Source organism: Peromyscus maniculatus, chromosome 5, assembly GCF_049852395.1.
Source record: "Peromyscus maniculatus bairdii isolate BWxNUB_F1_BW_parent chromosome 5, HU_Pman_BW_mat_3.1, whole genome shotgun sequence".
In the NCBI taxonomy this organism is placed as follows: Eukaryota; Metazoa; Chordata; class Mammalia; order Rodentia; family Cricetidae; genus Peromyscus; species Peromyscus maniculatus.
The window spans coordinates 134141739-134156511 of NC_134856.1; the positions used below are offsets into that span (position 1 = coordinate 134141739).

At 49.2% G+C, this 14773-nt stretch overlaps 1 protein-coding gene across 1 annotated transcript; it reads right to left on the reverse strand.

Moving 5' to 3' along the window:
* Window positions 1-6692: 6692 nt before the first annotated feature.
* Window positions 6693-13223, reverse strand: LOC102903398 (spermatogenesis-associated protein 31E1-like). Its single transcript, XM_042278493.2, has 4 exons — window positions 12859-13223; window positions 12241-12289; window positions 11656-11716; window positions 6693-11402 (listed from the first exon to the last, which is right to left on the reverse strand). Exons 1-4 carry the CDS (start codon window positions 13201-13203, stop codon window positions 6722-6724), a joined length of 5136 nt encoding a protein of 1711 aa, XP_042134427.1. The 5' UTR covers window positions 13204-13223; the 3' UTR covers window positions 6693-6721.
* Between the last annotated feature and the right edge of the window lie 1550 nt (window positions 13224-14773).

The window sequence follows — 14773 nt, forward strand, 5'->3', positions numbered from 1 at the left end:
ACTGTGTGCCTCCGCACAACTTAGATCAGCTGGGATCAGGGCACTACTGTCCCGCCGGGAGCTTTGTGGCCACTTTGCCCTGATGACCAGGGTATACAGGGTAGGTTTCTTTGCAGGCCCTTATGCAGCAGAGGCCTGCTCCCCAGAGCTCCTGGATCAGCTGCCAACCTGTCCCAGTGCCCTCTCAGGGTAGCTGCCCAGGGAGAGGAGGGCCATGATTAGATCTGAAGCTTTGATGGGGGTAGGCAGTTCTTCACAGAGTCCTCTCAGGTTTCAGAGTGGACCAGGTTGACCAGGGATCATACGGCTCCCCAGGGACAGCTGCCTGGACCCCTCAAGGACCCAACTGCCCAAACCCAGGCCCAGGACACCCGGCTTCCTACTGTTCTTTGGTCCTTGTTTCCCTTACAGAGGACTGGGCAAAAGCAAAAGCCAACAAAAGCAAACATCCTCACTGCTGCTGGGATGTGGCTGTCAACCATTGTGATTCATGGACACATGGGAGCCCTTTGAAGTATGAAGCAGATGGTTTCGCCTCTGGGGACTGGGATCCATAGGAAGGCTTGGTCTCCTGCTCTGTGTGTGTGTGTGTGTGTGTGTAAAAACAGTTATGAGCTGTTTTCTCTCTCCCTCTCATTTTCTAATGGGAAGGGCTTTCTTCTCTCCCCCTCGCCCTTCTCATTTCTCCAAAATTCATGAAGTCACCTCCTCTGTCCATGACATGTTTGTAAGAACTGAGAACAATGAGCTTGTTCCTCGGCACCAGATCTGGGGGCTGAAACATATTTTCCATCTTCCCCAGAAGACTATGATGCCTTCTGTAGGAGACTGGGTCCACACGTCTTTTGGTAGATCATTAGATTCCTATGGCTGATTATGTTTAGAGTAAATATTCAGCTATCATGAGTTCAGATCTTGGCCACAATGGAATAAGAATCATAAAAAAGTGTCGCTGACATCAACTGAGTAAATCACAACTAAAACTAGGCAAATAAGACACTGCTTCTCATGAGAGGTGACAATACTTTTATGTCTAAAATTTGTGACTGTGTACCATGTTGTATGGGAGATTTTTTTTCTAAGAGACACATACACACATGCCTACTTGCCCCAGAAAGGAAAACAGCCATAGACTAAAGTAATGGTTGCTCCAAAGCCCAGCTTGGGGAACCAATGAGTTGTTATTGGGGTTACTAACAGAAGGAGACGTAACATGAATCTTAAAGAGTCTTATTAATAAGATCAAACCTGAGGCCAAGTATTGGAGTGAACACTGGTAGATCAGAGAGACAGAACAAGCCAGAGCTAACCTTACCTTGCCAATTTCTCTGCTGGTCTTGTTTCCTCAGACTGGAAACTTCTGTGTCCTCATCCCAATGGCTCTCAGCTGAACTTCTGCTCGAAAGCCTGAAGCTTAACCAGCTAAAAGCTTAACCAGCCAAATGCTTCTAGTTTCTGGTCCTCATGCCTTATATACCTTTCTGCTGTCTACCACCACTCCCTGGGATTAAGGGCTCGCTTTCTGGGATTAAAGGCGTGATGAGTCACCATGCTTGGTGTATCCTTGAACACATGGATTTCTGCCTCTGGAATGCTAGGATTAAAGGTGTGTGCTACCACTGCCTATCCTAAGTATCTAGTGGCTTTTCTGTTCTCTGACCCCAGATAAGCTTATTAGGGTACACAATATTTGGAGGAACACAATACCACCACAAGAGCGGCAAGGGGTCCCTTTGGGGACAGTAATGACTTATGGGCAGCTGCATCACTGAAAAGCCCACCCCAACATGGTGACCCTTCACATAAACTGCCTGGAACTCTTACACATCCTGGAAGCAGCTTGCCTGGTCCAGGTATTTCCTCTCCAGGGCTCAGCTGCTGGAAGTTTCCTCCCCCAGCAGTCCCTTACTGATCCTCCAAGAGGCTGGGGAGGGGCCTTTCCAGACATGAGAGGTCTGTTTACTTTCTGAGTTTCCAGCCCCCTCCTGGAAGGAATGTGACAATTTTGAGAAAACCACTATACAATAACTGCAGATCAGAGGCTAGAGTTATGGAAAAGCCCATAGAAAACATAAGTTTGTAGGTATGAACCTTAAGTCTGTAAGTCTGAGGTAGGCCATGGAATTCCAGGGAGAAAATAAATTCCTGTGCTTTACCCCAGGCAGAGAACCCTGTTTGGTGGCCATATTGACTGTGTTGGGCTTTTAGGTCAGGGTCCCTCTGGTGATGCAAGCCTCTTGGGTAATGTCTGTGGGAACTCTGAGATGTCTGTCTGGAGGGCTTCTGTGGGGAGAGGGGTCTCTAGAACAGTGTCATGTCTCTGTGAGATCTCTGCACTGTCTCTGAAGACAGAGACACGCCTTGGTGGCCATGAGTTACTGTAAGACTGGGACATCGTGGCAGATCTCTCTCTCTCTCTCTCTCTGACATTTTCCATGCTAGAAAACTGGAGTCAGAGGTGTGTTTCTGCGACTTCTGGGTGGACAATTCTGGGAAGCTTGTAAAATCTGCGGAGTTTTCTGTGGTCTAAGAATATGATGAAGGAATCCAACTGCTGCTCAGGCCACAGCCGCCAAGCAGTGCTTCCCCTCCCACAGGTAGTGAGAAGACACTGAACACCCAGCTAACAGAGTTCATGTGCCAGGGTTACTCACCCGAGAAGTGAGTTTACAGCATAGGCTGAGGTACTCATGGACACATGTCCTGCTCCTTGCCCCTTTCCCTGCCTCCTGTCTGGGAATCAGAGAGCCTGGCTGCGGGCTTGTACTGTGAAACCTCCCTCATACTAAAAAAGGCATAAGAATAATGCCCTGTGACTGACTATGAGCCCTCCTTTTAGTGTCCTCCCCCAACGCCATTATGCTGTCTCTGGTGTGGACCCTTAATTCTCCTCAGGTTATTGTCTACCTGCCAGCCCATGGCATGAATCACTCTTCTAATAAACTCCATACCCCAAACAATCCATTTCACTGTCCCTCTTGATTTCACATATGAGACCCTTCCTGTGTGCTGAAGAGGTCCTGTTGACAATCTCCCTGTGATCTCCCCTGGTGACTGTGTATGACTTTGTGATAGGTCTGTCCATGGTGTCTCTCTCTGAGACCTCTAGATATTCTGTGTGGAACTCCAAGAAACATAGGAGGTCTCTGGGAGGCTGCCTGGTCTGGTGTGTCATGAGAGGTGTGTGTGTGGGGGGGTCCTGTGTGGCAGTCTTTCTGAGGGTGCCGTGTGAGGTCTGAAAGGCTGGGTGATATTGCTGTGAAGGAGGGCGGTGTGACACCCAAAGTCCACCTGGTGACATCTATACCTTAGGGCTGTGGGAAGTTTCTGAGGTTTCCCTTAGTGTCTCTATTAAAAGACTCTTTGAAAAATGTGAAGACTCTGAACTTTGCACTTTTGCATCTTGTAAGATGTATCAACTGTCAGAAGTCTCTTTGGGGGTCTTTGTTAGGGCTTCAGTGTGGAACTTGTGGGATTATTTCTGTGTTTTTAAGAGTGTGTGGGTGACGTCTCTGTGAGGGTTTTGTAGAGGTCTGTGTGTGTGTTTCTGTGTGAATGCCTGTGGAGGGCAGGGTGGATTTCTGAAGATCTCTTTGTAGATGCCAGTAACATTCTCCCTGGAAGGTATAGCTGGAGTTATCTCCAGTCTTGCCTTGGCCTGCAGCTACTCAGACCCAAATAAACACACAGATGCTTATATTATTATAAACTGTATGGCCGGTGCAGACTTCTTGATATCTCGTTCTTATATCTTAAACTAACCCATAATTCTTATTTATGTTTACACGCGTGGTTTTTTTTTTTTTTTAACCTTTTCCCAGTTCTGCCTTCACATCTTGCTTCACATGGCTGTGGCTGGCAGTGTCTCCTGACTCAGCCCTCCTCTTCCCAGAATTCTCGTCTCTCTTTGTCGCGCCTATACTTCCTGCTAGGCTACTGGCCAGTCAGCACTTTATTTATTAACCAATCAGAGCAACACATTCACAGCATACAGATATCCACAGCAGGAAGGTTTTACTGTATCTCTGTGGCAATTTCCCAGTGCCTGCAGATCTTATTAGTCACTACTGTCTCCCACTATGTGATTGTCTGCAAATGTCTGTGGAAACCTGTGAGGATGTGTGGGAGGGTCTGTGAAGATCTCAGGGACTCTAGAATGACAATGTGGATTTCTGTCAGGGGCTTAAAGAGTGTGTGGTTTCCATGTTGGGGAAGTCTGTGAACGTGTCTTGTTGAATCTCTAGAGGATTTTGGGGGGTCTCTTTCTGTGGATTCCTGCTAAGGACTCTGTAAAAACCTACTTCTGTTGGGTTCTCTGTGGAACTCTCTATGGAGATGTTTGGGGATCTGTGTTTTGATCCCTGAAGGTCTCTAGGAGTGGTTTCTGGAATTCGGGATGTTTCTCAGTGTGGATCTGTGTCTGGGACTCTGTAGAGATCTCTTTGGGGTTTGTTAGTGAGAATGGCTGTCAAGGCCGGGTGGTGGTGGCACACGCCTTTAATCCCAGCACTCGGGAGGCAGAGGCAGGCGGATCTCTGTGAGTTCGAGGCCAGCCTGGTCTACCAAGTGAGTTCCAGGAGAGGCGCAAAGCTACACAAGAGAAACCCTGTCTCGAAAAACCAAAAAAAAAAAAAAAAAGAGAGAGAATGGCTGTCGAGGTCTTGTGAGGGTCTCCAGGTCTATGGGATGTCTGTTATAGTTGACAGGGTTGACCGTGGCGTGACCATTCCTGCCGCCGCCTGGTCTGTTGCATCACTGTCTCCAGCACTCGTACCCTGAGGACTCCTGGGACCCACTCCCGAGTCTTTGCTGGACCCAAATGTGCCTCCTGGGTTCCTGAGAGGACCCAGAAGTGCCAGCCTCAGTGTCCTGGCTTCACTCTGGCTTCTGGGACTCTGTGGAGGCTGCAGTCATTGATAGGGGCCAACTGAGAAGAGCCTGTGGGTCCCGTATCCACTCCTAAGAGCTGCTGAGTACCACATGTAGTCTCGGGAAGTGTGCTGCAACAGGCCCCATGTCTATGTCCTCTACTTGGTGGGGCCTTCTGGAACAAGGTTTTCTACCAGCTGGAGCTGTTGACTGGCTGCCTTCTGTGAGGAACAGTGCAGAGTACCCTGGAATTGACTGCTCTTGTATGCAGTTACTCCAATTGTTTCAAAGAGAACAGAGACTGGGACAAGAAATCCTGGGGAGGAGCCAGGTGAGACCCAGGAAGGGACCCTTCTGGCCTTCCCAGAGATCCAAAGAGCACCTGCACTTTGGACAAGTCCCTTCCACTGTGAACCAGCCCTGGGAGATGGTCTTCTCTGCTGCGCTCATGGGAGGGCAAGGGCTGGAGACCTAGAATGAGGTGCTGTGGGCACAGTGTATCCCCTCAACCCTCTCAGGTGTCCTCCTTCCCCTTGGGAGTAGTGCTGGCAGTGTGTGTGTGTGTGTGTGTGTGTGTGTGTGTGTGTGTGTGTGTGTGTGTAGACCACCACTGTGAGTGACACTCAGAATTCCTGACTTCTGGCCTTTCCCGCAGCTCGTCTCTGGAATTCAGAAGGTAAGAACGTGTAGCTTATTAGACGTGCTGTTAGGAAGCTAACCTTCCACCCTTGCAGGATTTGTTTCAAGTCATTTTAAGCTAGAGGCCTCCGCCAGTCGGTGGTGGAGAGCCTGGGGTGAGGCCAAGGTGAGTGGCTCAGACACTGATGTCAGCGTCTGTACTGGGAGGGCTTGGGCTTCACCTGCATGGCAACTTTTAGGGCATCTTCATATTACATGGCCTCCTGCCTTGGCTCTAACCTTTTTATTTCCTCTCTTCCTCCTGAGACTCATCATGTCTTCAGTCAGATGGGTGCTGTCTGTTCAGTGACCAGAAGGAATGGCAAATGACCAGGAGTCATGAGACTGTCAGCCACCACTCTGCAGCTGCCACCTTCATGAAAAGTTGTCCAAGCCATCCAGGCCACCATTCTGGCATTGAAGGCAGCCATAGGACAGGGTGACACTGCTTTGTCATCCAGGCTGAGGTGGGAGAGCCTGGAAACTCAGCTTGTTGGCAGCCACCGTTGAGGTGAGCAGGGGGTCCCTAGGATCTCTAGGTCCTTTATTCCCTGTCAGGACGTCCAGAGGTCATGACTGTACTGCTTTGAACTCAAGGATGCCACACAACTGTCCTCATCACTGTGCCTACTTTGTGACTCGTGAGACGTTGAGCTGGCTCTCTGTTGCCTCTACACAGCTACACAAAGGACAGTTTGGAGCAAATCAGGAGAAAGACATGGTGAGCTGGTTCTTAGGTTGGGGTCTTGCAGGGCTAACTTAGCACAACACCAATCCTAAAGAATTCTTTTACATTGTGTGGTTGACTTCGCCCACCCCCCATAATCCTAAATACTTGTTTGTTTGGGTCTTTTAGTGTTGACTTAGCACCCTCCCACAAATATCCTAAACTTTCATTTCTATAATTATAGTATAATTAACACTAACTACAGTGATGGACCTAAGAGTTGGTGAGACCTCAAATGCCACTGTCCCCTGCCTGTGGAACCATTTCCCCTCCAGAAGCAGTACTACGGTGGAGCAGATGCAGACATTTCCCTGTGGGCTAGCACTGCAGACACACTCTGCAGATGAAACATCCACAGAGGAAGCAATGCCTAACTTGGAAAATGACAGTGATGGTCATTAGCACTCGGAGACCATGCTCTTTTGGGGAAAAGTGTTTAATTACTTTCTATAGTCCACTTCTGTAGGGGCAGTGCCTAGGACAGTGGACAGGGTTCCGTGGGACACGTGGTGCCTGTGCTCTGTGCTGATAGGGCCTGGGTCGGGACCCAGGTTCTCTGGACACCTGGGCCCAGTTACCATAGGACATCCATTTGTCTGTAGAAGGTTGGCTTTGTGAAGGTTGGCTGTGTACCTTGGGGTTGGCTTGGTGAACACAGCTACTGTATTGTTTCCTTGTTGTTCCTTGTATTGTTTCTGCAATAGGAATCCTGTGGTGGCAGACATGCCTACTCACTTGGGCTTGGGGTGGTTCTTGGTGCAAATTTTTCTTTGAGGGAGCACACCAATGGTGAACCCCCAACTTTTCCTCTAGAATCCATCCAACAGAGGTCATGAGATCCTGTGCTTCAGCAACCTGTCGGGCCATGAATAATCTACTCAGGACTGACCCTTGGCTTTGGGTTGTGGCTGGAAAAGCCTTGATTTTTTCCAGGGAGTTCTCTTGTAATTTGGCTTTGGGGTTGAAAATTGACCTTATAAAGTTTTTTATCCTGTCCCCAAACTTCCCTGTTTCTTGGGAAGAACTGCAATTTTTAGTATTTGACCTGTAGGTTTGGACAGGCCTCATACCTGAAAGACATGCGTCCTGCCTGGGACTTTGACATTGTTTTTTGTCAGTTGGAACAAAGATATGGCTAGGCCATGGTTCCTGTGGTTTAGAAATCTTAGGCATATCCCCTTCTCTTAAGAAAGGGTGCCTGTCCTGGTAGGTTGACTTGCTTGTAGCAGGCACATTCTTGAAGCTGGACTGCGAGGCTCTGGAGGCCAGGATATCTGCAGCAAGGAGAATCTCAGGGGCACAGTCTTTAAAGAATGATTCAGTAGCACAGTCCTGCAGGGCAACACCAGGGGACGAGCAGTGAAGTGTGCTCAGGCCTGAGTCTTCTGGATCCTGGGTAGAAGGGGATGGACTTTCACTGGGCTCCAGTGATTCTGAATCCCTTAGATATTGATGGTTGCTTTCAGAGTTGGCCATCTCCCCAGCTTCCATAATGACTGCCCAGTCACAAGACTGTTCCTCCTCCGCCTTCTTAAGTTCCCTGGTATCCCTGCTACTTGGTGACTGGGATGTCACACTGATCTCCCGAACTGACACCCAATTGTAGGTATTGCTTAAAATCAGACGCTCCTTCTCCTGTGACTCATGTGCACCCTTCACTAGGCTTGGGTTTGACTCTGGGTTGCCTGTCCAAGATCTAAGAACCCTATCATTGTGCCAGTCTCTGCCCACGAGACTTTGTGAGGTGGACAGAGAAGTCATATTGTCTCCCTTGACAGTTGTAGGGGCCTCAGAGGGTCCAGAATTGTCTCTAGGTGGAGTCTCTCTCAGGAATCCCAGCTGGGAGGCAGAAGGAGGGTTCTGTGTGGAAGTTGTTTTCATTTTCTCTTCTGGGCCTTTCTGAAAAGGTTCTCCCAGGACACTGGCCTTTTTGACAATGGAGTCATCACTAGAATCCCAGAAGGACAAAGAAGATTCAGAGGGCTGTGGAAAGGGCACAGCTGTAGCCTTGGTCTTGTTGAGAACATGGATAGCCTTGAGGCCTATGAGGGGCAGGCTCCATCTGTGCCTCACCAGACGTCTTGTAAGATGTGTTTCCAGCACCTTCTGAGTGCCAGGATCTAGGAAGGAAGGCCCACCAGAAGTTTTCCTGTAGGTGGTACAATCATTCAAGTTTTCAGGAGGGGCCAATGCATGGTCCATACATACTGCATGACAAATTCCCACATGCACCTTACTGTCCTGGGCATGCCTCCACTTGCTGCTTGAGTCTTTTGAGGGGGTACCTTTTAGTAACTTCGTTCCTGGTCCCACTGGGGAAACACTTCGAGTGTCACTTCTCAGGTGTCTCATGTGGACACTTTCTGTCTCTGTCTCAGAGATAGCCCCGAGAACTTCTCCTAGGTAATCTTCTGGGGTCCTGTACAGATTGTTCAGAGCTCTTCCAAGACAGTTTGTCAGATACGTGCTTGGGTCCTTCCATATTTGGAATATTTCTAGACCCTGTGATGAGATACTTTGTGCATGAAGACTGCTTTCATCTCCCAGTGCTGATGAACATGAGGTCCCGTGGTTAACTTTTGCCTGACCCATCCCTGGGAGTTTGTCCTGAGACTTTCTCGGATCAAGAGATAACTGGACCTTGTGGGGGCATGGCCGTTGTGTGTCAGTCTTTTTTAAGTTTTGTTCCAGCTGCTGCTGAAGCCCGGGGTTAATGAAATTCCCCGGGAGGTGGTCAACAGAACCCTTTCCCTGGGAGGCCCAACTGTTAGAATTGAGTTGATGAAATGCTTCCTGTGACCTCTTAACTATGGGGGGTAAATCACACTTACTCTCTTGGTGCTTCTTCAAAAGGTGGCGCTCTAGGTGTTGAGCAGCAGGTGGGATCATAAATTGGACTCTTGAAGCTCTAGGTCGAGAAGCCCCATAATCCCTGGTTGGAGGTGAATGGTGTGGTAGCTTTGTGAGAGAGGATGCGTCACAGCCCTGGGTTTGGATTCCAGCCACTGGTGGAGATTGGGACCTGGATAACTTTGGAGTCAAAGGTTGGGTTTTGACCAAATGTTGAAGCAAGGGCTTTAGAGAAAAAAGCTGTGGATTTACATTAGTCTGATATAATGTTGGGATGTAAGTAGAGAGTCCATTGAATAAGATGGAGGGGGGCTCTGGTAGGGACCCTGCCATGTTGACAGTAACCACAAGGGACTCACTGTGGAGAAAGGGGAGGCCCCAGAAAAGCTGACTGTATTTCTTGTAAAAGAACTGCTGATGACCTGTAAATTGCTCTGATTTGCAGGTTCTGGTGGTGGCCTGCTGGCTGCTCCAGGACTGCAGCATATTGTCCATATATCCCAGGGCATGGTCACACCTGTCTTTGCCTTTCCCCTTCCAAACTTTTAGTTCAACCCTCTTTTGAATCTCAAATTCCAGCCTCTCCTGGATATCAGGGTTGATGAAAGAGGGCTTCTCAGTGTCTATCTGCATGTATGTGGGGCCTGTCCAGAACGAGGCCTTTTGGAGGCTGAGAAACAGATGGTCTTTTGAGGATTCACCATGTGGTGAGTTGGAGCAGCACCAGGTTTTGGCAGCTACCTGGTACCAGGAAGGGCCTGAGGTAGGCCTACTTGAGAGGTCAAGGCCTGGATTGGTAGAGGTAGGCCTGCTTAACTGTTTAAGGCCTGGGGTGGTTGAATTAGGCCTGCTTGAGTGGTCAAGACTTGGCATATTTGAGGAAGACCTGCTGGAATGTTCCAGACCTGGGGTGGTTGAGGTAGGCCTGCTTGAGTGGTCAAGGCCTGGAGAGGTATAAGTACCTCTGCTTGAATGGTTAAGGCCTTGGGTGGTTGAGGTAGGCCTGCTTGAGTGGTCAAGGCATGGGCTGATGGAGGTCCCACTGCTTGAATGGTTAAGGCCTGGGGTGGTTGAGGTAGGCCTGCTTGAGTGGTCAAGGCCTGGAGTGGTAGAAGTCCCCCTGCTTGAGTTGTCAAGGCCTGGGGAGGTTGAAATAGGCCTGCTTGAGTAGTTAAGGCCTGGAGTAGTTGTTGTGGGCCTACTTGAGTGGTCAAGGCCTGGGGTGGTGGAGGTCTCACTCCTTGAATGGTTAAGGCGTGGAGTATTTGAGGTAGGCCAGGTTGAGAGGTCAAGATCTGGGGTGGTTGAGATCCCCCTGCTTGAGTGGTCAAGGCCTGGGATGGCTGAGGTTGGCCTGATTGAGTGGTCAAAGCCTGGTGTAGTGGAGGTAGGCCAGCATGATTGGTAAAGGCCTAGCTTTGTAGAGGTAGGCTTCCTTGTTTGGTCAAGGCCTGAGGTAGTAGAGGTAGGCTTCATTGAGTGGTCAAGGCCTGGGGTGGTAGAGGTGGGCCAGCTTGATTGGTGAAGGCCTAGCTTGGTAGAGCTAGGCTTCCTTGTTTGGTCAAGGCCTGGGGTAGTGGAGGTAGGCCTCATTGAGTGGTCAAGGCCTGGGGTGGTAGAGGTAGGCCTGATTGAGTGGTCAAGGGTAGGCCTGATTGAGTGGTCAAGGCCTGGGGTGGTAGAGGTAGGCCTGATTGAGTGGTCAAGGCCTGGGGTGGTAGAGGTAGGCCTGATTGAATGGTCAAGGCCTGTGGTTGTAGAGGTAGGCCTGATTGAGTGGTCAAGGCCTGGCGTGGTGGAAGTAGGCTTCCTTGAATGGTCAATCCCTGCAGTGGTTGGGATTGGAGAAGGCAAACCTGGCAGAGGTGTGCTCTGTGAGGTCCCCAGAGTTTTCCAGTCACACCAAGGAGCCTTTGTGCTGGGATCTGGCATGGGTGGAGGACAAGCCACAGGATCAGGAGGATGAGATGGGTGGGAAGATGCCAGTGGTGGTGAATAACGTCTTCCAGGAGTCAAGGTCTCTGGTGGCTGAGAGGCACTCCCAGAAAACTGGGACTCAGTAGAAGCTGAGGAATCCAGCAGGACAGGTGACGAGATTTTAGAATCTTTGAGAGGAACAGAGGAAACCGCCAGGGACAAACTGGTGGCCACAGACTTCTCTGTGGGCTGACTAGGTGGCAGGTGGGCTTTGGCAGCTTCTGGCTTAGACGCTTCACCCGAGGCATCTTGTCCTAAGAGCTGGCAACAGCTGATGGTATCGACAAGCCTCTCTAGCATGCTGTGGAAGACAGGAGATGTGATTGCAGCCAGGAAGCTGGGCAAGCTGAGGAGGGAAGGACCCTCGCTCCCCATCCCAGCCACTGTTCCACACTCTGCTTTTTACAGACCTTGTTATCTTAACCTCCAGGCTGTACTCATACCCCACCCATCCAGAGGGCCCCTATTCCCATGGTAACCTTGTGCCCTGGTCGGGGCTGATCACATAACAGACAAGAGGAGGGAGGAGCCAGAGAGACCTGGAGATGGCTCACCTGTGCAGAAGGGAAACCAGTACCTTGTCCCCCTTGGGTTTCTTCCTGCTGCCTCTGTAAGCTGGAGATGGAGACTGGGTTATGGTGGGTAAAGGAGGCACCCGGTATCTAACCAGAGATGGAGTGAAATGCCCCTTCAGTGGGAATGAAAAGTTAAACGGGAGCTCAGGTATGGGTGAGCAAGGCCGCATGCCCAAATGCCTTGAGAGCAAGGCACATGTGGAACAGGACTATGCCATGGACCAGGCGTTTGCACTTCTAAAGATCCCCATGGGCTTCGAAATCTCCCTGTTACGGGAGGGAAGGTCTGGTGTTCTGAAAGAGGAAAATGTCTTAGAGAAGATTAACAACCAATTTGCCCCCAAATCCAGGCAGCATGGCACCACTTCCTCCCACACCGCCCCTCCCCAGGCAGCACCCAGTCCTGGCTGTCCATAGCTTCATTCTGAGCACAGAACCTGGGAAGTGTCTTCAGTTCTAGGTTCCTTCCCAGGGGCCACCTCCTCAGGGCTTCTGCAACACATTTGGTGTTGTCACTTGGGGACCCGTGGTGAAGTCACCTCACCAGGGAAGGAAGTGGCCTACCTTTCACGGTCCTGATTTTCTTCCTGACCTTGCTGTACTCCCTCTTCACCTGACAGAGACAGACAGCATGTGCAGCCCCATTCACTTTTCTATAAAGTGGGCAGGTATGTGTTCTTTTTCTCTTGGCAAACACAAATGGGGACTGTCTCTGTGAGATCCACCACTGATGTCACTGGTCAGTGTTCTGCTCAGGAACCAGAGGCTCAGCTCTGATCACCAGCAGTGGCCTCCTGAGGCCAGAGGTGACCCATGTCCTGGGTCTCATGATCCCCTTCATATCAGCTCCACTGCGTCTATCAGCATGCGTGTTAGAGGGAGACATAGGAACCAGTGCTCAGAACCTTTCCTTTCAAGAGTTCCCTAACCGTCCCAGAAACACCATCCCTGAGCACCGAGTCACAGGGCTTCCTTCTCTTGGGTATAGGGATGTGAGAGCAGACATCTTGGAGTCAGCCCACTCTCCCCTCTGCCCTACCTGCCAGTTCTCAAGGGAATGGGGTCCATCTCCCAGCTGAGATTTCCCTGTCAGCCACCTCCCTATTTGATTTAGAAAGTTTAGCCTATAAAAGGGGAGAGAGGGGACTATTTTCCATTGGTTTGAGGCTAAGGCATTCTTACCTTTTGGGTGGTGGTGTTTTCCATTGGTGGAGGTGAGGGTGAGTCAAGGTGGAAGAAGAGTAATAGGTGGAAGAGCCCCAGCCCACACACAAAGGCAAGGATCATGTCCATTGCCCAAGTAGTGAAGCTGGGGGTCAGCCATGAAGTGTCTATGCTTTCCAGAAGGAACAGAAAATTCTCCATCTGTATAGCACTGTTGCTCTCAGGCACCTGAATGCTGAGAGTTCTCTCTGGGAGTTTCAGCTGGGTCCAGCCTACATCACAGAGCCCCTGTCTCCCTGTCACAAAGGGCTCCTGAGTGGGGGAGGGGAGGTAGGAAGAGGTGACACAACAGTAACTCTCCATTCTCCAACCTTCACAGGTTCCCCATCCTCCACAGCCTTCAGTTTCTATAATCAATTTCACCTGCACACTCTGTCAGAAATAGAGGCTTATCCATGTTCTGTACCTCCCCTACCTCCACAGAGAGGCTTGTCCATGTTCTTGGACTTTTAAAACCTCCAAGCCACCTCCAGTGGCTTACCTCCTCCAAAAGGCCACACCCCCTGATCCGTCCCAAACAGTTCCACCAACTAGACACCAAGCACTCAAATATATGAGCCTCTGGAAGTTTATTTAAACCACTCTATTCCACTTTCTGGCCCTCCATAGGCTTATAGTGATATCATAGCAAAATTGACTTAGTCAAACTTCAAAAGTCCCCATAGTCTTTATAGCCTCAACACTATTTCAAAGTCCAAAATCTCTTCTGAGACTCAAGGCAATCTTTTAATTGTAACCTCCTATTAAAGCAAAACTCAAATTACATGTTTCAACATATAATCTCACAGAATGTATATTTCGATTCCAAAAGGGAGGAAAGAGTGTAGTAAGGAAATACTGGACCAAAACAAGACCCAGCAGAGAGAACAGTTCTACCAGCTGGGGACCAAGCATACAAATACATGAGCTTACGGGGCCATCCTCATTCAAACCATCACAACAGTGGAATTTTTTACACTGAATCTATATAGCAAGGAGGGAAGAGCTGACGTCATTATAACGTTCAATCTTCTTATCTGTGGGAACCTGAAGCAGTTTCTGTCTCCTTCAGACTCAGTGTTGTACTTCTCCCCATATGGATTTTTAATTGAATGCTTAATTTGGGGTAGTAGGATTTATGTTATCAATTTATTTATTTCATGTGTTCATAGGAGGAGGCTGCTTTTTATATATTAATATTAAACTTTGTAGCTTTGGTATGGCCACTAATCCCTTCAGGATGTTTTCTTGTGGATCCTGTCAAGAGTTTCTGGCTGGACAAACTTGTTTTCTACAAAAGAGAAAACCACTTTTTTTCCCTTGCAAATCTGCACGCTTTTTGTTTTGTTTTAGTATCCCTCGTTCACTGACTGTGGGTTCCGGTGTGATGATGAAGGAGCATTGCCTTTTCATTTTCATGGGAAACTCTTTGTTTCTCACAGTCCCAGGGCTGCTGTCTGTGTTGTCCTTTGTCAAAGGGAGGAATTTGGTTCCATTTCTAAAATGCTGAGTGTTTGTGGCATGAATGGGTTGTTACATTTTCTATGGCATGATCGTGTGGTCTTTCTTGTTTGTTGTGTGTTGCATTTCCATTTCTGTGGCTGTGATAAAATACCTGACAAAAATCAAGTTAGGAGACAAAAGGGTTTATTTGGTTTTATAGTTCTTGATTAAAGATCATCATTGTGGGGAAGTAAAGGCCAGAATTTCAAATAGCTAGTCACATCACATCCCCAGTCAAGAACAGAGGGAAATGGATACATCCATGCTGTCTGCTTGCTTGCTCTTGATTTCTCCTGTCTATAAAGTTCAGGACTCCTTGCCCAGGGAATGATGCCACCACAATAGGGACTTCCCTTCTACCCCTGGGGTGTGTTGGAGGCAGGTGGGGGCA